This window comes from Ooceraea biroi, chromosome 4, assembly GCF_003672135.1.
Source record: "Ooceraea biroi isolate clonal line C1 chromosome 4, Obir_v5.4, whole genome shotgun sequence".
NCBI classification, from domain to species: Eukaryota; Metazoa; Arthropoda; class Insecta; order Hymenoptera; family Formicidae; genus Ooceraea; species Ooceraea biroi.
In genome coordinates, this window is record NC_039509.1 from 4,806,359 (window position 1) to 4,828,799 (window position 22,441).

Below are 22,441 nucleotides of genomic sequence, written 5' to 3' on the forward strand. Positions count from 1 at the left end.
TTAATGGTCAATCTCTTCTTTATAATCTGTAGATTTTTACTATACACATGATTTATACATGTTTTTGTCAATGGAATCATTTCCTCGGCATCAGATTATTTTTCTGCACTATTTCTCCCTAAAAATCAGCGCATATAGTTATACAAAAATACTATGTAACGTATACATATATGTATAGCACAGGGATTAGTAATTAGGAACACTAGGAACGGATTTCACTGTTGAGCAACTTTCTTAATCTTTCTTAAATCTAACAGATAAAACGCTATTAGAATTTTGCCTAATCACGAACGATGGACACTCGAATCGATTGAATTTAAAATTGACCAAGTTTTTCATAATTTTGTTGTATATTTGTATACGAATAAAAACGAATTTGTGTATACGAAACATTATCTAATAAGCAATCGTGAGAATTTAATGTGTCATACGTTTTGAACATTTAATATTATTTTAAATAAGAAAAAATGAAAAAATTACGTTTATCACGAGATTCTCAAGTTATCAAGTTTGGCCATTATTAATTTCATAGATTCCGAAGATAGCGAAGGATTTGGTCAATTTTAAAAGAGCAGATGGAATGAGAGACACTTATAAATTAACAATGTTATATCGAGAGAGATGCGCGCTTTGTGAGATTACGTATACGCTCATGTATGCAAAGTACACATGCCTCTCGTTACATACGGACGATTCGTAGTTAATTACGCTTAAACATAGTAACGTAATATATACACTCTACTCGTAACGCTTATATTCACATGGAATATACGAGGAATGAATAGTACAAATGCTTACGCGCGTAAAATCTTATAAAAGATTAAACTAGATGATGCGTATATGTGGCAGTTCAGAATATAACATGTATATGTATATGTAATGTTGCGCAGCACCGCGAATAAAATATATAACATTATTATAATTAAAATATCAACATTATTTAAGTTTGGTTTCTTTCGCGAGACATCGCGCGTTATAATATATGCGATCACAATTGCTTAGTAACGACCTACAATGTACGACTATACTGCCTTAAAAACTTTTTGTCGCCAGAAATATACTCGACCGAGGTAATAATCTTTCGTTGAATCTTTCGTACCTCGCGTTTAATGCTTTATGTGAGATCGATCGAAATAGATGTGACATCGCAACAGTTTCCACTAATAAAATGAACAAGCACTTCTCGATATTTTTACAATTGTTATTAAGTGAATTTAAAAGATGAATACTTCATCTTTCAAAATTACTTTCTATTATTATTTACTGCATTGATTTACTTCAATGTATCATCGTTAAACGATTATCTTCATGAATGCTAATATTATTTCTTTTTTAATGGAATTAAGATAATAATTACTGTTCCTCTATTAGTTAGTTAAAATAAATGTTGCGATGTTACAATTATTAATTTCATCGATAGTTATTAGCACCAAACTCGCGTTTAATATTGATTCAAGATGTAAACTTTTGATGAAATTAGCATGAGTTTAGTACAGACTTAATCAACTAATGATCTAAATGGAAATTTTCTGGAAGTTTCTCGCTTAACGCGATTCAAGTCTTGAGTTTAATATAAAAATTTGACTGTTAAGTCGCACCAAACATAAGGCACAAATATCCTGCCTCACGCTTGTTAGTGTTACAAACGAAGACGATAGATAAGCGTAGTCGAACCCGAGCCCTATTTCACAAAGCGACTTTTCATCGTGCTCTTTTGGTCCCTCTTGGTTAGCAAATGAACAGGTGGACGGAACAGCGGGATGTAAGCTATTTCCTCCATTTTGAGAAATGCGAAACGTTTATAAAATTATCCACTATCTTTTTTAAGGCTGTATAGAAAAGAAGCACATTTCGAACGAAGTGCAAAGATGCTTGTCAGAAGTTTATGATCGCGGAGTGGCAAAGTCATGGACGCAAACATCAAGTCGTATCGCGAAATAGGGAAATCCCGATCAAGGCTGTACGACGTACAGATCCCAAGTGTATGTACGTAAACGCGTAAATGTTCTTCTCGCCCGCGTTTTTCGCCCTACGTAAAGTGAGAATATTATTCAGGCACATGATCGGATTCTGCTCCTAAGGCTATTCCTTGATGCGAGCAGATACAATCGACGTTACTCGTTGATCGCGCGATCAACACGAGATCGATCGTTTCAACCATCGACGCACGGTGCGAATGCGTGCGACGTAATTGCGTTCTTGACTCGAGCGCTATAAATTATAATGCATTAATATGTACAACGCACGTATATATGTAGCGCTCGATTGTACGCGCGCGCGGGCGCAACGCGCAAAGTGTGATGTACGATTAATATACAATTTCGCCGCTTCCGATCAGGGTATTGGAAGATCCACTGCAGTTGAATTCTTCTGGTTGTCCCTTTGCCTCTCCCACACGTTGACCCTCTTCAACGGATAACAGATCACAGCCGACATGAGGATCAGGCTGCCAGACAAATAGAACGACGCATCGTAGCTCCCAGTTGCATCCATAAACGCACCTGTTTACACACGAATATGAATATGAAAATCATTTGGCGAATTGACGTTGCACCTTGTGAGATCGTGCAGATTTATAGGATCGGTATTACGGGTGATGAATAATTCTAACGCGCATGATATAAACATTTCCTGGAATCGAAGGCTCGATTCCGCCTCTCGAATGGTAGCTGCGGAATGCAAATCCGTTCTATTGACTAAAGTTTCAAAGTGATCGCGATGTAACTCTAATTACCTGCAACAGGCGCGCCCACAGCCGCCGCCACGCCTTGAAACAGGAGGAGCAATCCAAAAGCATTTGTCAGTTTTTCCAAGCCCAACAAATCCACAACGAGAATCGATCTCAGAGACGCGAACACGGCTGTGGAGATAAATATATCTGATATATTTTTGGCGGTCAATAAATAATTCCAGTATAATAATTTCAAGAACTTAAATCAAGACATTGTAAAAATATTTAAGAAACTATATGAGTTGTTTACATATACTAAGACCAAAACTGGCTGCATAGAAGAACTGATATCCTTCTGACAAAGAAAGACCAGAGAACATGGTGACTAAACCACCGACGCTGATAAATATATTGTTGATGACCAGAGCATTGACTCCTGGCAAACTGCTCACTAAGCCACACACGATACGACCGATGGTATTGCCGATACCGATCACCGAAACGAGGAACATTGCCGTGGAAGCATCGATGTTAGCTTTTATGGCGCGATCTGCAAAGAAAACGACATAGAAGTTATTTAGAAATTAGAAAGTATTCATTTTTCAAAGCGAAAGAGATAAACGATTGTACTAGGAACGAAGAAAACAGAAATAAATGATATTTTTGTACCAAGTAATTCTAGTAGTAGTAGAAGCAAATGATATAAAGTAAGAGAATTAAAAAATCATAAGCACGATATTTCGATGTCCATACCTGGCACGTACATAAAGGGTGTATAGAAACCCATCATAGTAAGCCCGCCAGAAATCGCGAGTATCAGGAAGGACGGACTTTTTAAGAGACTGAGATCGAGCATTGTGGTCAGAATTCGGCGTACGCTTTCCGGACACAAGTAGCAACTTCCGCTTTTTTCTTCCGCCACGTCTTTTGCCGTTGGCAACCGCGTCACTGACATGTGATAACCGACCGACGATTGCTGCAAATATTTGATATTGTAAATATGACGATTCATCTATGTTTGTTAACGTCCATTTTAATTTAATTAATTGAAATTAATTCAATTTTAATTTTACTAAATGTTTTTCAAGATTATTGATCGTTTCAATTATGCATTTTACTTTTTTTCGTAAATCTATAGAATCTTTTTACACGTAATTGATGTACAACAACGAAAAGATATGAAAAGCATTGTACAAGTATTTTATGTGAATATCTGTGTAGAGAGTTACCTGTGACCTGTAATGAGCAAGTCTGTTCAGAGAGCCCTCGTAAAAAATGTCGTCTCTGTAGAATGGTCTCTGCGGATCTCTAGAATTTCGCTTACCCATTTTGAGAGACCTTTGGCTACATTCCGAATCCGTTCGAATACGCCTGCCGCTAATCGTATGTCTGCGACTCTGAAAGACACGTTCAAATGTGATTTCCTCGGATAATGTCAGATTATCTATGCGATATCTGACACTATATTCTTATATTTTCGAAAAGTGTCAATTTATTCGCGAACATTGAACACGAAACAAAATTCATAATAAAATAATTATTTACTATAGGAGAGTCAACTCGAGCGACGGCTAAAACCTGCTGCAGGTTACTCAGGAAATATAATATACATCAAGGTGATTGGAGCTCCCCTAAACTAAATAATTACTTAAAATTCTTTTAACTGAAAAATTATTTAAAAATAAGAAATTTCTAAATGAATGTGTTTGTGAAAATAATAAATTGAGTTGGCAAATCTTTTAGGTCATAGAGTTTGCAGTGTGAAAAGTACTAAATTTTCGTTTCTTGGCAAAAGCAAACGTAATAGCTTTTTCTCTCGCACGATATATTCTAGATGTCTTCACTTTGAGAACCTTGAAAGAGAAAAACGAGAGCTGGAAAGACAAGTTCGGATCATCGGTCAAGTTCAACGCAAGATTTACACATTTTTGCAACTTTGTTGTTTCGATCGAACGATTCGGCCTTGCACTGTGACCGATAACCCTCGACTTCAATCAGATATCAAATTCAATCGAAATTAATCAGATTATTACAAACACATGCTTTGTCTCAACAAAGGCACTCTTATCCAACATTTTTATACTTCTGCGGAATATTAGTCGTCGCTAAAGAGCAAAGTTCTCGATTGAATAAAAAAATCCATCGAAATTCTCATATAATTTCGTGGCACGTACTATACACACTTCGAAATTTAAAATGTCGGATTATACGCTCTCTCAAGCATGTTTATCAATCTTACCGTCGGTACTTTTCCGTTGAGACGTTCCAAGTCGCCGCTAAGCAGATTGTTCTCCTCGGCTATTTTCTCGTTATTTACAGTGTCCAAATCAGGATATATCGGCACGGATAACCGTTTCTCCGTGCTCTTCTTCTCGTTCTCGGTCTCTACCTGCACCTTGTACAAGGAATGCAGCGATTTGGATGCGCTAAAACAAAAGTCAATGCGCGTCTCGTTGAAAGAGGTGGTAAAACAAATGATTGTCAGCATCGATAAATGATGTTTTATTACTTGACTATGTTAGGGCTGCTGCCGAGTAGTTCCGCCGCCGTCGGATATTCCGTATTGTTATTCGTGCCAAAGAAACCGCTTCTGCTGCTGGGCTGCACGCAGTGCAACGAGGTCGTCGACGCACCCTTTCCCAACAACGTGGTTTTCACCTCGAGCGCGGCAGTTTCCGGAATATCCTTCACCTTGATTCTCGTTGGTTTCAAAGGACGGAACATCGCACCGAATATCGCGCAGTGTAACAGCATGCCTGCAAAGTAACACAAAATTATCATATCGCTTAAAACTGACTTAAACTCTCATTTAAGCCTGCCTCGAGTCGTAACATAAATATATTTGACAGTTGATTATATACAAGCGTCATTGGTTACGACTAGATGTAAACTTATACATAAGTAACGAGCGTTATGTAGGATTTCATAACTGGCTGTTTAATTAAATGATATTTCAGATGCAAACTTGTCTCGCGTAAACCGGCTTCTCACGAAGTGAACGATACGCCTTAATCGTCGTACATTATTTCGCTAGATTTTATTCATGCACATTCTTTCCATTATCGGATCAAACGCGCGCGACGTGCCGTGTTATTAAATGGAAAAGGGCACAAGGCACAACCGCTGTTTTTCAATCTTGACAAAACGCTGATAAACTCGCCTCGGCAAAATTTGATTGAAAGTTTAATTAAGAAGAAATACAAGCTAGTCTCTGTATTACACCTCTTGCGCAACATGAGTGATTGCGCGTGTTATTTGCGCGATATGAGCCTCTGAATAGATCTATAAATATATTTCTGCGAGAGAAAGCTCAAAATCCTCCGTAATCGAGACAATATTATTCTATTGAATTTGTATGAATGCATTTTCTTGTGGGTGAAAACGCATTTCAATCAAAAGTTTAATTAAAAACTGATATCACGTGAATTTTCGATGAATATATATTTAAAACAATGCTCGTTTCGCGGCTCGCTCGAAAGATTCGATTGAAAGACTCGCTGCTAAATATCTACATAAATAATTATTTGTTAATATGATACTCACTTGCTTGAATCAGCAGAGCTCCCCTCCAGCCATAATATTTCACCAAGATATCTGAGATTGGAGCGAGCAAGAACGCACCGATACCGGAACCACACACGGCAATACCTGTGGCCAATGCTCGCCATCTCTCGAAGTAAAATCCGGTGGTTATCACGGCCGGCACGTATATTAGTCCTGCTCCGATACCGCCTAAATTTGCGGAAAAAAACTTTTTAGCTTAATGAAAGAATATCTATGTTGGCATTTTTTAAGTAAATATCGAATCCAAGTACAAAATGCAGTTTGGATTCTTTGTAGAATCCGTCGTAAGATTGAACTCATTGGAAACATCGCGTGCACATTAGAAAAAATTTGCCAAGGGCTTGAGAAACTCTCGATGGGAACATCGCTAACTTCGGCAATAACAAGCATCCAAGACGGAAAGAACTTACCGATTACACCGTAAGAAATGTAAAGGAATTCGATGGAAGTACTAAAGTACGAGAGGACGAAAGCGAAGCTGCTTATCGCACTTCCTAATATTGCCACCCGCCTAAAACCGTATCGATTAGCCAAGGCGGACACGAAGGGACCTGAAAAAGTGATAATTCAATTTAATAACGATGATTCCTTCCACGTCGGCGAATATGGGTTTTTCACCTTCAAGTATTCCATCACATGGAAATGTGCAAATCATATTCGTTATGTCTTGATTATCGATCCAATTCTAATCAACTTTACCTGGGAGATACTGATTGTCATACATATCGACTGTTTGACAATACACACCTCAGCGCAAACATATCGTCTCATTATAATAACAGACAATTTGTAAAAGTATTATACGTATCGAATGTTTGTACAAGTGATTCTACGAATATATGTAATATCGTGCTAAAACGATGACGATATTACGTAAATGTCAAGTGACAACATCGGATTTTTGATCTCTTAGAATGTCCATATAGATATTTCGCAGACTTTAATTCTCTCTCAGACTTTAATTTCGCATTTCCCTCTCCTGTGCAAATGATTTATATATCTGTATCATTACTACTTTGATATTATATACAGTAAAAAATGTGTGCATACAACATGTGTCGGATACTGCTGCACAAACAATATTCAGCTCTTTCGGAATCAGAGCACAAACAATTCTCGTTATATTAAGAATAAACTGCAGAGGGAGAGAGAGAGGAAGAGAGAGAGAGTAGTTTATTCAAGCTATTGCTCATTATCATCACGGGTAGTTAGGTGCAATTTTGCTGTGTGCACGCATCGCCAAGCTGATTACAGGCGTCCTGTATATGAAAGATCCGCAGTATATAATTTTCCGTAACGACGTATAAATCGTCGCGTATTTACTTTCAAATTTTATATTCGATCGTGAACAATGCATTAGAGTGTACGAGTTTAACATTTACCAAATACGAGCATCAATTATCGACATTGTCGTGAAATGGACGCATTGGTTAAATTGTGCTGAGTGACAGCGTATTTATTTTTCTGTATGCCGCGAAAATCCTTGAGAGCTGTCTGGTCATACGAACAGTTAGCGATGCTAACTCCGACGAGAGTACAAGTGTTATATGCAATTTTATTGATCCAATATGTATCAAGAAAATTTTGAACACAAGCATATTATACTGCCACATTTTTTTACAGACTTATCGGTTGTATACATTCGGCATAGAAACAGAAACTTATCGTTTTTATGTTCGATATTCCGCGCGAAACGTTTTGCGTCTATATTGTAACTCGCAGGAAGGCAATTAAAAATAAAAGATTGCAAAATATTCTGCCTAAAATGGAGCTGTTACGTACGAAAGAATTCGTTAATAAAGTTGTATTTTGTATTGCATTTTATTCGTATTTATTTCTAGCTTCAGAATAAATCTGATTAATTGATTATTCGACATACAATTTACCATTACACTACTGATTATTTATATCAGACATTTTGTTATTACACAGCACAGCACTAATCAAATCTCTCTGCAGCCTCTCTGATATGGCGTACCGTTATGCAAATTCAATAGATACTTAATCATTACCATTGGAAAGACAACACATTTGAAATCTCACGTGCTATTACACACACACAAAACAAGATCTATTCTTCAATTAATAATTTTTATTTTCTTATTTGGAACTTATTAACGCTTAAATTGATATTTCAAACCTAATACTCTCTCTATAAAATAAATATTGTAATTGCTAAATATTCGATCTCTCCTCCTTACTCAAATTTAAAAATTCTTTGCTTCCCTTTCTCTCATTTTAAATTTGCTTGAAAGAATTTTACTTAAGGGAAAGCATTACTTGACAATTTTTCGAGTATGCGGGACATTGATTAATTTTGCAAATAAATATTTCTGCATGTTTCTGCACGTTCTTGAAACTAGATTCCTGAAGCCTAGAGTATGTATGATATTTTAAGATTAATATATAGATCTGCTGTTAAATGCTTCATACGCGTGCAGCTACTCACCAGCCATCAGATAGAATCCAGTCTGCAACGAACCGACGAGTGCGACTCTCGCTTTCGAAACGGAGAATGCATTTGCGATGTCGTTCAGAAATACGCCAAAGCTGAAAATGATACCGTCAACGAAGAGATTGCACATAAAGGAGGCTGCGACGATCACCCAGCCCCATCCTCCGTCAGGTGGAACAATCATTTCCACTTCGATGGTCTGTTAACAAATATACATGAAACTTTAATAGTTTGTCGATTACATTTATGAAATTTGCACATTCGTATATTTTAAAGCTAACAAATAACCGCACGTAATATTTCTGATTACAAATATTATTTATAATATAATGTATATCTGAATATACCAATGCATTATGTTGTATTAACGCGAACCGCGCTTTTTCGTGCTTATTCAAACTTTGTTTGCGTCTATTATAGTGAGCCTCAATTCGGTAACGTCAAAAATACATTGGGAAGAAGACGTGTTATACAAGATATTAAATTAATATGATTTTAGAATTTTAAATAATCACGTAAATACCTTTTTATTATAATACATAAACCATTATGGTAAATGGCCTGATACAAAATTAATCATAAAAATCTGAAATACTGCGCATAAAAATATTGGAAACTGACAATCATGCTGTAAACAAATTAAAATTTGCCGCAATCCAGTTCTCTTGAAGGAATGTACAATCGATGGAAACTTGCTGTGAGCGTCGGATTTATACGGTCGAACGTGATAATGGAAATTAAAAGGCCTGTGGCATCTAATTAGTATGGAAATTTGTGCAGCAAATGCATGCTCGTTTGAAAGAAAACAGCTTTGTTTAAACAGCCACGACGCTAAAAGCATTAAAAAAAAAATTAACGAGACTACGCGATTATGAATTATCTGAAAATAACGCAATTGATAAACTGACAGTTGTCATAATTTGAACATTTCAGTTTTTTTAATCAGAAATAAGTATACGTTTAATAAAAAAAAGTACACTAACATACTGGAATATATTGCGATGATATACAGGGTGTCTCAGAAAGAATGGGACCAATGCTCGTGTGACAATCTTAATATGCGATATGTGATTTATCTTCTACGCGTTACGTATAAGTTTACGTCACATGTAACTTCAACACTATAATAATACTATATGTTCGTTTGGAATCTTATTGGAATATCGTACGCGTGCATAAATAGCAAAAAGATGTTTTATATAAAGTATGTGGTTTTCTACAAACAAGGAAAAACCCATTTAAGAAAAGATTCATTACCATCTATTAAATAAAAACAAAACCGGTATTAGTACATAAATACAATCTAAAAGATAAAATTTCTTATGTATATATTATAAGGGATTGTGCAAATCGAATTACATTTCAAATCGCGATAAATAATATAATGCAAACAATTGTAACATGCATCTCAAATACTCTAATAAATTGAAGGAATTAATGCAATTCCGACAAAATATTAATTTTCTTGGTTTTACTTTAAATCTGATAAAGCTATTTTCTTTTACCATACGAGAAACGACTTTAGAAACAATTATACATTTCACGATTCGCAAACGTCGCAGCTCGTTCATATTAGCATAAAAATGCGCGGAAGACGAGCAACAGAGTTTTACGTTGAAACTATTATAGAGTTAGGAACTAGGTACCTCGGCCATCAATAAATTCTTAAGGTGATAATCATCACGTAAGCTACTTTTTGCTTGCTGAAGCAAGTCGTGCGACCGATATACCAATGCCAGTTTACGGAGACGGCACAAAGTCGGTTAATTCACGACTGTCCTCTGATATTTCAACATGAACGTTTGCTCGCTGGAAATTCACAAGGTACTAAGGTCAAGGCCGCTCAGAAAGCCTTCGAGCATACGATCTTTAGTATTTTGGCCATTTCTTCTGACCCAAAACTTGGAAAGTTATCAATCACCAAGCCGTCGAGCAGCCAAGCCGAGCTGTCGAATCGTGTACGTTTTAAATTCAATTTAATGCAGGCAACAAATTTCTTTCATTTACTTGGAAATGTTAAACGGCTCGATCTAATCTTATTTTTTTTAAACTTTAGGAAATAACACAATTGACAAAATTAAATTTCGTTTTATCCTCGTTTCATATTTTCATGAATATTTTCCTTCAATGATTTTTTCAGAAAAGTGATCTAAATTTATCTCTTGCGAAATTGCGATTTTATCGAGTTAAATAAAAAAGAAACAAAAAAAGACTTTATGCAGAATGTTCAATCGAGTCATATACATTATGCCTGCTACATTACGTGATCGTAATTCATAAAAAAGAAAAACAGTATCAGTATAATAATAACTCGTATGACCAGTCTTTCCTGAATGATATGAATCGATTAAGCGCGGAGGCGCGAGGGAAAGAGTGACCACAAAATCATTCCACGCACGAAGTGTTTCTTACAACTCGAGAGATCATCATGACGAGCCTCAAAACGTGGTTCTCCGAGTGCATAGAAGTTCGTTGTCCGAGTTGACGGAGAGTAATGTGTGTCATATTCTGCGCATAGTAATCGTGGGGCAATTGCTCGCGATGAAATTAGGAGCGGGCGGAGGCGGCGGCGCGCTCGTTAAATTCGCTAGCTGATAACGAAAAATTCAACAGAGAACGCGTATGCCCCTTTGTCTGACCTACAGTGAGACAACGACTATCGGAACCATTATGTGTCGCAAATAAGGCGATATCGTTGCACTTTACAAATTACGGCTGTCAGTTGCGTTTGCGACTTTTTGCAGCGCATTTCGCATCTTGACCTACGCGCGCGCTCCGCATGCGTAATGTATCGTCGTACTCACTCCGTCGTTGTTGTTGTCGTTGTTGATGTCTTCGAGCTGCAGCTCTTCGCTCTTGTTGCAGCCGCGACCATTTTGCAGTGGCTTGTTCGCGTCGGATACCTGCTCTTGCAGGAAGTCCACTTTGTTCGCCGTTGTTGTCGACATCGTTGTTTCGTTCAAATATCTGAAACATGCAAAACGTAATTCTAAAATCCAACGTGACGTGATGAAATGCAATGTAAAATAAACGCGACGAACTCGAATACTACACGCCACTGAAAAGTCACTCGTGCGCACACTTTGTGCTTGAATCTAAACTTCCATGTATCGCATCATGCAAAGTTTTCTTATTTTATAATTCATGAATGAAATCTCCGCGAAACAAGCAACAATCACCCTCTAGCAAAGAAAAATTCTCTCGTCTGTCTGCTTAGACGATGTAATAAAAACATGATCAATACGTGTGCATCAAGGTAATATTGAATTTAATTGAATTTTTGTTTCATAAAGAAATGTCTGGTAAACGCACATTGCCACTCTTCCTAATTTTGATATCATGCAACTAATAATGATATTCCACGTTTTCACCGAGGCACAATGAGAATCAAGGAACAAACTTGAAAGATTGCGTCGAAAGTACAAGCTGCACATCAGTGTAAGTCAAAGATATATGTGACGTAAATGACGTGAACCTACGCTTGACTGTGCATCCTACTGTAATCAAATTTCAATGACTTCTGTCGCATTAAGTCCAATTCATTGAAATTTATTCTATGTAACAAAAATACGCGGCAACGCTTTGCGCGATGCCAACATTATACTTAATTGAGGACTAATAAGCTCTAAACGAAGACAACAGTTCAATCAATATGCTATAAGAAAGGTTCTACTCCAAATTGAGATGGAGTTCTATAAATAACATGTAATACGTTGTATATGGGACATTGTAACTTTTCTTAGTAGTAGGAGGGTCAAAGGCAAGTCCGAGCGCAAGTTTTCTTTGTATCGGCATATCGCTCCAACGTAGCTCTTTTTTCCCCATGGATGCGGTGTACGAAGTAAAGGAGCAATCAACTCGTTAATCGAACGATGACGAAGAAGACGACGACGAAGAACGTCGAAATAGTTAATAGTTGGTCATGTGCTGACGAGGAGTCTTCATAATTTCGATCTGCTCGTCCTTGACCTTTCGCAATGCATTTATTTCGATCTTCCTGTTCGAATAGTCGTCAGGGGCACCGTGTTTTTAGCATAAGTGCTGAACGATAGTGTGCTCGGAACGTGATGCGAATGTATCAATAATCGCTTTCACAATAAATTGCGCGAGCTGATCAGTTTCTTATCAGTTGTTAATCGCCACGCGATTGAACGTCAAGGATTATTAATTCCAGAAAATCATAACAAGATGTATTCGATGGCTGACGTTGCGGTATTTATCAGCGATATATCAGGAAAAATGGACAAACGGAAATTATTGCGTTTCGCTATCGCAATCGGTTATTTTTCGATGAAACTACTGCGCAATGCGCATGATATCTTATATGCACCGAGTCGATATTCAGGCTTCTTATTTATTCCTCGACTAATTCAAAATCCATTATCTCGAGAATCTCGAGAGAAGTTATCAATCCTAATCAGTTTTTAACTTTAACCATTTTGTGACTAATCCCCCTTAAAACCCTTCCTAAAATTTTATTATTTGTCTGTTTCCATTGATGCTTAATTCGCGCGGATAGGCTGTGTAACTTGAATTTTGCGGCTCATGAATCATTGACCTTTTGACAATTAAAATATAGGCACTTAATTGATCAGAGAATTTAAAATCGCGGTATGTGTCTCGATAGGTTTGGTAATACGCCCTGATTAAATCAGGGAAGGTTAAAAACGATTACCTACTTGTTAAAACTGTAGTTTCTAATCAGTCAGAGAGACGTTTACTGCGAAAAGACGGCAGGCAGCATTATAATGACATCTGAAGTATCGAATCGTGTATCACGTTTCTTACAAATCAACGATAAGATAGTCTCGAGAAAATATTTCTGATACAACGTAATTTCGAATAGCTGCTGTCACTCGACGGTGTATACAACTTGAATTAGCGATACCAATTTTATTGCAGCCGATTGCATCGGTTTTTTCCACTGTTTCTTTTTTCCGTTTGACTTTTACGGCGCCTCGCAACATACATATCCGTCTCGCAAATAAAATATCAAAAGTGATTAAATATTACGATCCCGTCTCGCACATGCACGATGTGCCATTTGCATGATTGTGTTACACACAGCTTTAGTAGCTATCGTGCAAACAGGATTGTGTAAACTTTGCTAATTGATAAGGAGCGCGCTTATTATTAGCGTGACATCGTTCACTCCCTTGCATACGATAAGACGGTTTTATGTGAAATATCGTCAAATATCGAGTAATGGTCCGCAAAAGGAGAAAGTAAATTGGCGACGGAAACTTTTCGTTCCATTTTTTTCCTGTTGTCCCCGATTAAATCCACGTTCGTCGGTCTTCGATAAAATATATTTCTTAAGGAAATGTTGATACTGATTTCAGTACCTATACATACGTTTGATAGAAACTGCGATACAACAACGACATAAACGAAATGTAAATGTAACATTTAATTTAGTATTTCGGTAATTTTTCAATCGCGATAAGCATAATTATCATAGCTGTTTGCACATGAGATATTCCGATTTTGTCCGTCATGAAAATTCAAACAGAATGTTCCTTTTACCTGTGGAAACGGATTTCAAATAATCTCGATCGATCTCAAGAGTATTTTCTAAGCTGATACTACATCTACAAGTACACATAATTGGCAATTATAAAACTGTTATTCGATAATATAGAATCCACATAACGACGTATAGTGAGCCGTGCTATTTCAGCTGTAATCAGTAGCATAACATGCTTATTTTCGATTCTAGATAGAGATCGTTTTCGTACTATTTGCACGTTATGCCAATGATTGACATTGCACAAAAGACTGCGTCTCCGATCATGATTGAATTAACATTGGCTAATCTCGAGCGCTATTTATCGTACGCACTTATCTACTGTACTTTTTCTAGTTCGACTTGATACGAATTCTCATCCAAAAGATTGACATAGGTGTGCAGAACGAAGCGACGTACGTCATGCGTCGGAAGCATTTGTAGCGAGATATTGTTGTTGCCCCGCTTCGTTAGCATGACGTCGAAAGATCCACGTCAATGGCGACAAAGAAACTGGTAATGGGGACAGAAAAAAATGACGAAGGAACGAGATAATCACGCCCAGCTCGAACGTGTCTCTCCCACAATAATCGCTCGTAATAATCGCCGTTCCAGAAACGGGGGTGGGCTCTCGCGGGCGCGTTGATCGCCTTTTTAAACGCCAAGATAAATTATTATCGGGCGTGCAACGGACAATGCGCGATTCTGCTAACTCGCTGATGTATTATGCCAAAGTATCTCCGTCGTTGGGTGTGGATATCGCCTTATTTCTTAAGTGAAACGAGATGAAACGCTAATAAAACTTGGCAATTTTACCCTTACAAGCCGTTACGTGCGAGTCATAATCGACCACGTGAGCGTTGCGGCGCATCGATCGACAATAAATTATTGCCACTTCAAAGGGAATTATCGTCCGCGAGGGGATAATGGATAGATCAAACAACTCAGTCAGAGCGATAATTGTGATCGCGATGTGTTTGAGCATGCACGAATGCCGAATGGCGCTTATTACATCTTCCTGGAAGAGAGAAAGAGAATGCAATACGTCTTCGACACGCGACAGGCCGGTCTCATTAATTCATACACTTTTAACCGCCCCGATAAACAGCTCGGTACTGTGATCGATTACGAAAAATGTACAACATAACATATTCGATATATTGTAGTCTGAAGTAATTAGCGCGGAAGTCGACGCATGTAAATCATGTGCGAAATTGACAGTCGCAACGATAAATATGTTTTGTACGATTTTGTGTCACGAGTGATACTTTTCTTGCAGATCTTTCATAGTTTGAAAAATGCAACATTACTCGAAACTCTTGTCTCTGACTTTATTTATTCGATGGTATTATCATCAGATTTAACTGAGACTTAGATAGATTATGTCTTATATTTCTCTATCTCTCTCGAAATATTTCTCTCACGAATGAGAAAACTCTGATCGGCAAACACATCAAATCAAGTCACGGATCACAACAAGATAATGATTCAATCTATCTTTATTGGATTGTTATATCGCTGTCTTGAAATCTTATCTCAAAATCTTGTTTGATATGCACTCGTCCATTATTTATCTCTCACTGTATAACCATCTTTCCATCAGACTACGTAAATTCATTACAAGTACTTAATCTGCCTTAATCTGCATTATATCTAAAAATATCCAAAATAAATCTCTCTAACAATTAGTGTTACTCAAATGCAGTTTAATACTCCTGCACTCAACGATTGAAGAAAAGAAGATTTACCACGAAAAACATTTGCGTCTAAAAAGCGCTCGCGAACTCATTTCATGACCTTACGAATTTTCATGAATTGCATCTTGGTCCATGCAATTGATAGTGTACGGGAAAAAATGAGCAAAGGAACGAATTGTTTTTCTTCGATCGCAATCCTCGTGAAATACGTTTCTAATGCATTGCATAATTGGCTCAACGTACATTATTTTGCCGAGTATGATAACTTTGAGACAATAAAAGATATATATTTAATAAAACATAATATTTCCCTCTCTCTCTGTTTCCGACTTTTTCCCAGATGAGATATATTGTTATCCCCTGCATTTTTATTTCTGAATTTTTCCAAATATAATGAATAATTTCAGAACATTGACGATACGTCAAGATTGCGGAGGCCCGTTTTCCGCTCGTTGAATCGAACGCTGATAAAGAATAATATTTGCGCAAACCAACGCAGTTACCCTACTTACAATAACATATTTATCGCTAGAACGGCGATTTTATCCTTGTCTTTCTCTCCGTAATTTCGCAAGTATTACCAGAGGCTGACCATACGAAACGCATATTCCGCAGATAGTTTTATTCGATTATTTATAGTTCTACACATATCGCGATAAAGTGTTGTCATTTGTACGTATGATACATACGAATAGTTACCGTAAACGGAAAATTGAAAGTTAAAGGTGAACATTCACAGTTTCGTCTATTCTGAGACGAATCGTTATCAGATTGAATAATTGTCGCTGCGAGCTGGCTTTAACGATATATTTTTCATGCATATCTCATCACCGATGACGGAGGAAGAGGCCGAGCCACATGCTAGAGTCAAAGTTCGAGTGGCCTTATCTGACTTTGCTCTGCATTTATTTACCAACAATATTTGCATCTAACGATGATGCGTCATGCGTCGAAAGACCGGATCAAAGCGCACCAGAAATAATCACCAGCAGGCTAATAAACCGTGTCACCAGTATTGTTTTACGAGAGTGTCTCTCCTTGCTCTCTATGCTTGAATAATAACGAGTCATCACAGCTTTCTTTCGAATACATCCCAGCAACAAAGAAAAATGTCCACGCTGCCATTGTGACGCGAAGCTGTGACTAATTAGATCGTCGCCTGAACTGCAGCTTTTTGGCATAACTCACCGAGTGCTCTTTAATAGTTTTGCAATTGACAATTGATAAACTTCATTTCGAAAGAGAAAAGCAAAAAACAAATCTTAAATAATCCTTTTCGCTAAATTGCTTAATCATCGGATCTGATTCCCGTGTTTTATTATATTAGCCGCAGATCCTACACAAGCATAATTAACACAATAGTAGAAGATTCTAAGTCACTTGGTGCTAAATCCAAAAATGATAAAGAACAAACTTTACAACAGAGTAAACATGTGTGAGTCAATGTGATATGCAAAAAGAAAGAATTCATTAATCTCTAAATCACTTACAATTAGATTCGTTTTTATTTTGCATCCTCACATCCGCACGTGGAATAATCCCGCATCTGGTACAACGGGATTGTCAGGTGTGCGCGAGAGAAAGAATCGTTCAAATAAAAGACCTGCAGTCGTTCGACTTGCTGATTAACTTTTCCTCGTGTAATGAGACAAACGGATTTCGTTGTATTCGAGATGGTGACTAAAGCCAAGGACACGTCGAAAGACGAGAAGAAGATAATCGAAGACAACGCCTCCTCTACGCCCCGTCAAAGATACACGAAATCATCCTGATCTTTTTCCAGCGACAAATATATCCTGCATTTCGACATTCCGATTGAATTTCGTCGTTTTAAGAAACGTACATCTGCAAGGACGCAAATTCATGAAACCTTTCTCCGCAAACACTTGCGTTGCACTTATACCGGGAAAAAACGCGCACTCCAAATAATTACCCTTGTACTGTCATCGCGAGCGTTTATGCGATCGATTGACTGACAATGACAAAGACAGAAAACGTCTCACACATTTCATTAACGCAACAAGTGTCCATATAACGGCAATCATAATGATAGACGCGATGACCATAAAAAAGGTAAAAAAAAACAATTATCTTCTCCTAGCATTTTTCGAGGATAAGAAACACTTCGGTATTTTATCATTTGTATTCACTCAAAATCCTACATCGGAATATAAAAATATTTTAAATCCAAATATAACTGCAGAAAGCTGCAGAATTACACAGTTTCGCAACAATGTAAGCGAGCAGCCATGCGGCTAACACGCTTACGTCCGGGCCATTAATTAATGGTTGCGTTGCGATAAACCCTGTCACAAGATTCATCTGGTTATTGCTCACGACTGTTCGCGATATCATCGACCATTCCTGTCATGCACGATCGATGTAACATTCGGAAACTCCAAAGACATTTATCATACCAACGTAAATGCGCTTCTTTTATTTTACTTTCTCGTTAATCTTATTATTAAGAGATTACTCAGATGTGAGTAGCTAGAGAAACTGTCGTAGAATTATGATTCTCGTATCGTCGTCGATAAAGATACGTGGGTCGGGGTGATCTTAAAGCTTAATTATCGTTTCTGGATCGGCGCTCACAGTTTCGAGCATCGATATTCCTCCAGCATCGTCGTCGCTGCTAATGAGCTGTTAATGAGCACCGCAAACGGAAACGGTCGCGCGCGGGAACGTCGCCCGTTGACCGATCGGTGAGCATATAAGCGTAACGGCACTCGCGGATTTTCCGCGATCCGAGATCACCGTGGGTCTCTTGATGCACACCAATGGGAAAAGGAGGAACTCGCACGTGCGAGGAGGCGCGCCGCGTGTACACTCTGTCACTTGCGCTTGCGCGTCCTAGCCCACGCGGGAAGGAAACGTACACGTGCTCGCACGCTCGAGACATCGAGATGCACGCACAAATATACAAATATATAAATATATATATATGTATATTTGTATATACGTGCACTTTTTCATCCTCTTTGGCTCTTATTTCTCGCTCTCGTTCGTACGACCGCGTGAAAAAGCGAAGCGGCGATCGGCTCGGGGGAAAGATCGGAATCGCAAGACCGATCTTACCTCTATCTTTCCGCGGTCACTGGTCACCGACTGCTGAAAGTTCCGATACGCAGAGAGGAAAAGAGTTAGAAGCGCGGAGACACACGTGCGCGCATGTACGTGGGTGCGTGCGTGCGCGTGCACTAAAGCGTCGCGCGCGATACGACTCGAGCGGAGGGCCCCGGGTGGGTCTTGGAGCGGGCGCTCCGATCCCGCGGCGGGCTGGCGGCGAAACGGTTATACCGGGTGTATATCGACAGCTCAGCGATAACGACGGGATGTCAGATTGGTTCGTTTCCGAACGGAGGAGCCCCCTCCGACGGCTTGCGTTACGCGATTTCTTTCTGCCTCCCAGACCGTTCCCCGGCGTTTCCTCGCTCCCGGCTGCTCGTCTCGAGCGGCAAGCGCCGGCGGAATCGCTGAAACCACTCTTCGCACGTTACCGAGATTTCTCGGTTGCCGCTCGATCAATCGATTGGACGAAAGGACGAGAACGCTTGATTGGATCCGATAGCGATAAACACCATTGGCATTAATAAAAGGGGGTACTAGACGCGCTAAATTATTATAAATGATACATTACGTCTTTCAACGAGTACGGCCGCGATTTTATCGTTGGTGCATGCGGTGATAAAATGCATCGATCCAGTCGGAAATCATGATCGATATAATTACTCTATACTCCGATCGCGATTGATATAATTGTACCCCATAGAGCAAGAAGAGAATTTTTATTAAACGTCACTGGAGCGAGGCGGCGAATACTTGATTCTCGGTTGCCGTCTCGTCGCGACGGCATCCGGAATGATGCAACGATCATAGAAAGTTTCGAAAATTTAACTTCGTTGCCAAATCCGCCGCTTCGAGAAGTCGTTTCTCGTTGCGAAGTTTGCGTTACACCGCGCGGTTTTTTATATCCACATATGTATATCCGTATATTTATGTCCATATAAGGATCGTAATAAGCTGATTGAACGATCGTTAACCGCATTCTCTTTGGACTGAAACAATAAAAAACGAAATTGAAAAAACGAGCCTTAATGTATCGTGATGCAATTCTTATTTTATAACAAAAAATACAATGTAAATAAAAGTTGTACATATATTTATATGCATATAATTCGTATAACACGGAGCGATTCTGAAATAGGTCACTGTAAAAATCCGCTGTTGCGCGTGTCATCGATAGCATTCGTTGATTGCACGAACGTTGATCATTGCGAATTTTAATTCGATGCGATAATGCTTCTATATGTATATGCACGGCAGCAAAGCGCAACAGTACTTGTTAATAACGCGTCGCGATATAACGCGATAATGCAAATTTTTGTTTCCATTACAATGTTGCTTAACGGAAAAAAATTCCGGATGACCTAATGATTCGAGATCCATCTCTCACATCCCTCGTTTCCTATCGCTTCTTCTTTGATTGCGCAGTCCTACTGGAAAGCCTCGATAGCTCAGTGTCAAGTTTCAAGTTTACGTTTTACGTTTCAGGTTGTCCATTCTGTAACGAAGGTATGCACGTACGTACGCACAAGCACGCGCGTGCACGTTTATTATAGATTGCAAACACGCCCCTCGAATTCAATCAAACACGTCGTGCATAACTAAATAAAACGTAACGCGCGCCGCGACGACATGGCCAATACATGCTGTACCCTTTCTGATTATGCAAAATTTGACCTTAACTGTGCGTGCCAAACGCGAACCGAGCTATGCGTGCTTTCAGAAATCGCGCCACCATCATTCCGGCGAACCACCGTATCGCGTGAATAAACGGTTCACGCGCGTCCATCATTACGAAGAAGAGATAATTAATTGTGTCAGACAAATCCAGACAAACAATGATTAATAACTAGACTGCTCTGTTGTCGCAAGTTCAGATTTTCTCGTAAAATTGCAGAAAATTATATTCCTCGACATGCATAATTGTTATACCACGAGGCAAGAAGATTTATAATATTGACTTTATTTATCTCATTTGAATTGTTCAAGATGAAATTTCTGTATGACAAAAGATCCGGTTCCGATAATCCTTTGCTCATAGATCTCTTGAATAACGGATGATGGAGATTCTGAAAGGATTGCTGAAGATGATGCGTTAAACGAAAAATCGTTTGTTTCACCCCCTCCAGATTGCAACCCTCGAGACGGACGTACTGAACCGCGAGCGCCAAGTACCCAAGAGTCAATCGGACAAGGCGATTCCGGAGGCGACTGTCCGATAACCCGTTTCAGAACGAGAGATTGTGTACGAGGCGCGCCGCCGGCTCTGTATACCAAATGCACAACTCGTTTTCGACGTTTGCGAGTTGCGCGGAACTGGTGATAGTGGCGGTGGCGTGATACGTGACGTAACATCGCGACGACGATGAAAAGGTCCATCGACGATCGTGATCGTCAGATCGGGATCATGGGAGCGAGATCCACGCGAGACCACAAACGATTCACGACGGTATTGATCTTGCTTGTGTCTCTGGCTCATTGACGAATGATGCTCGCTCGATGATTGAAACCACGAGATGATGACCGCGCAGACCATACGCGATGAAAAGAGAGCTGTTAAAGAACGACGTAATCGCATTATCTCGCCCTCTGCGAAATGCGTAATCGAGGATGCGTCGCCGCGATCCAATTTATCATCATTTTTGTCGGTACTATTTAAATTCACATTTATACATTTGTCAGTTTGTTTTATTTTATTATGTAATGAGACTAGAAAGATGTTGGGTAATATAAATCATGTCATTTCAATTAGTAAGATAATAAATTAAATGAATTTAATGGCGAGCCGAAAAGATACCGATTTTCTTCCGTTGTGTAAATAAAACATGAGAGATGTGCTATACTAATTTTAGTCTGCAGGGAGAGCGCAAATTAATTAATTACTCCCGTGGCACGCGCGTTTGCCGAGCGGCACTCACGCGATTTACTCTCACTTACCGCTCTTCGCTCTATCATCCAATCGCGTAGCGTTGCGGCAATGATTTCTTCGATCAGCGACGATAGCAGCAGGGAGGTGGTAAACGGACGCGATCCTTTTCTTGGGAGCGCTTCCGCTGCCGCACGATTCTTCAGCGACGGTGCGCTTCCTCCACGAGCCAGTCAGCCGGCGGTCCACGCGCGTGAGTGCGTCCACGCGCTCTCAGCCGCGCGCGCTATTTTCATCCGATAAAATAAATAAATTTCGTCGGTCTCTCGAGAATCATTCACCCTCGCGTGGATATTCGCGCGTGCGAGTTCCCTTTAAATTGCGGGCGCAGGTAAACGCGACAGCCGTGTCGCACCAGCTTGCAAAGGCCACACCGATCGAGGCGGAGGCGTTCTTCTCGATTTCCTCAACGACGTCGAGGCCCCCTTCTGTCGTTATACGCGAGTACCGTTTCAACGAAAGTGCGAATTCTCTCGCTCACTCGAGTTAACTGCACGCGCGACTGCTCTCTCGCCCCGCTCTCTCGGCGAGAAAAGAGGGAAAAAGGAAAGACGGG

The 22,441-nt window shown here is 39.2% G+C and overlaps 1 protein-coding gene across 1 annotated transcript; it reads right to left on the reverse strand.

Moving 5' to 3' along the window:
• On the reverse strand, positions 1-19,071 carry LOC105286152 (monocarboxylate transporter 12). The gene is made up of 12 exons (XM_011350874.2): positions 18,972-19,071; positions 11,495-11,657; positions 8,685-8,889; positions 6,646-6,786; positions 6,215-6,403; positions 5,181-5,427; positions 4,911-5,097; positions 3,901-4,068; positions 3,425-3,647; positions 2,982-3,221; positions 2,735-2,860; positions 1-2,501 (listed from the first exon to the last, which is right to left on the reverse strand). The coding sequence occupies exons 2-12, from the start codon at positions 11,636-11,638 to the stop codon at positions 2,335-2,337; spliced, it is 2,037 nt and encodes a 678-aa protein (XP_011349176.1). The 5' UTR covers positions 11,639-11,657; positions 18,972-19,071; the 3' UTR covers positions 1-2,334.
• Positions 19,072-22,441: the final 3,370 nt, after the last annotated feature.

Excerpts from the sequence above, each read along its gene's own strand:
- LOC105286152 (XM_011350874.2), bottom strand. The coding sequence starts at position 11,638 with ATGTCGACAACAACGGCGAACAAAGTGGACTTCCTGCAAGAGCAGGTA. Across the intron at positions 6,787-8,684 it reads TGGATTCTATCTGATGGCTG|GTCCCTTCGTGTCCGCCTTG; the intron begins GTGAGTAGCTGC and ends TCACTTTTTCAG. Across the intron at positions 4,069-4,910 it reads TCAACGGAAAAGTACCGACG|AGTCGCAGACATACGATTAG; the intron begins GTAAGATTGATA and ends CGTGTCTTTCAG.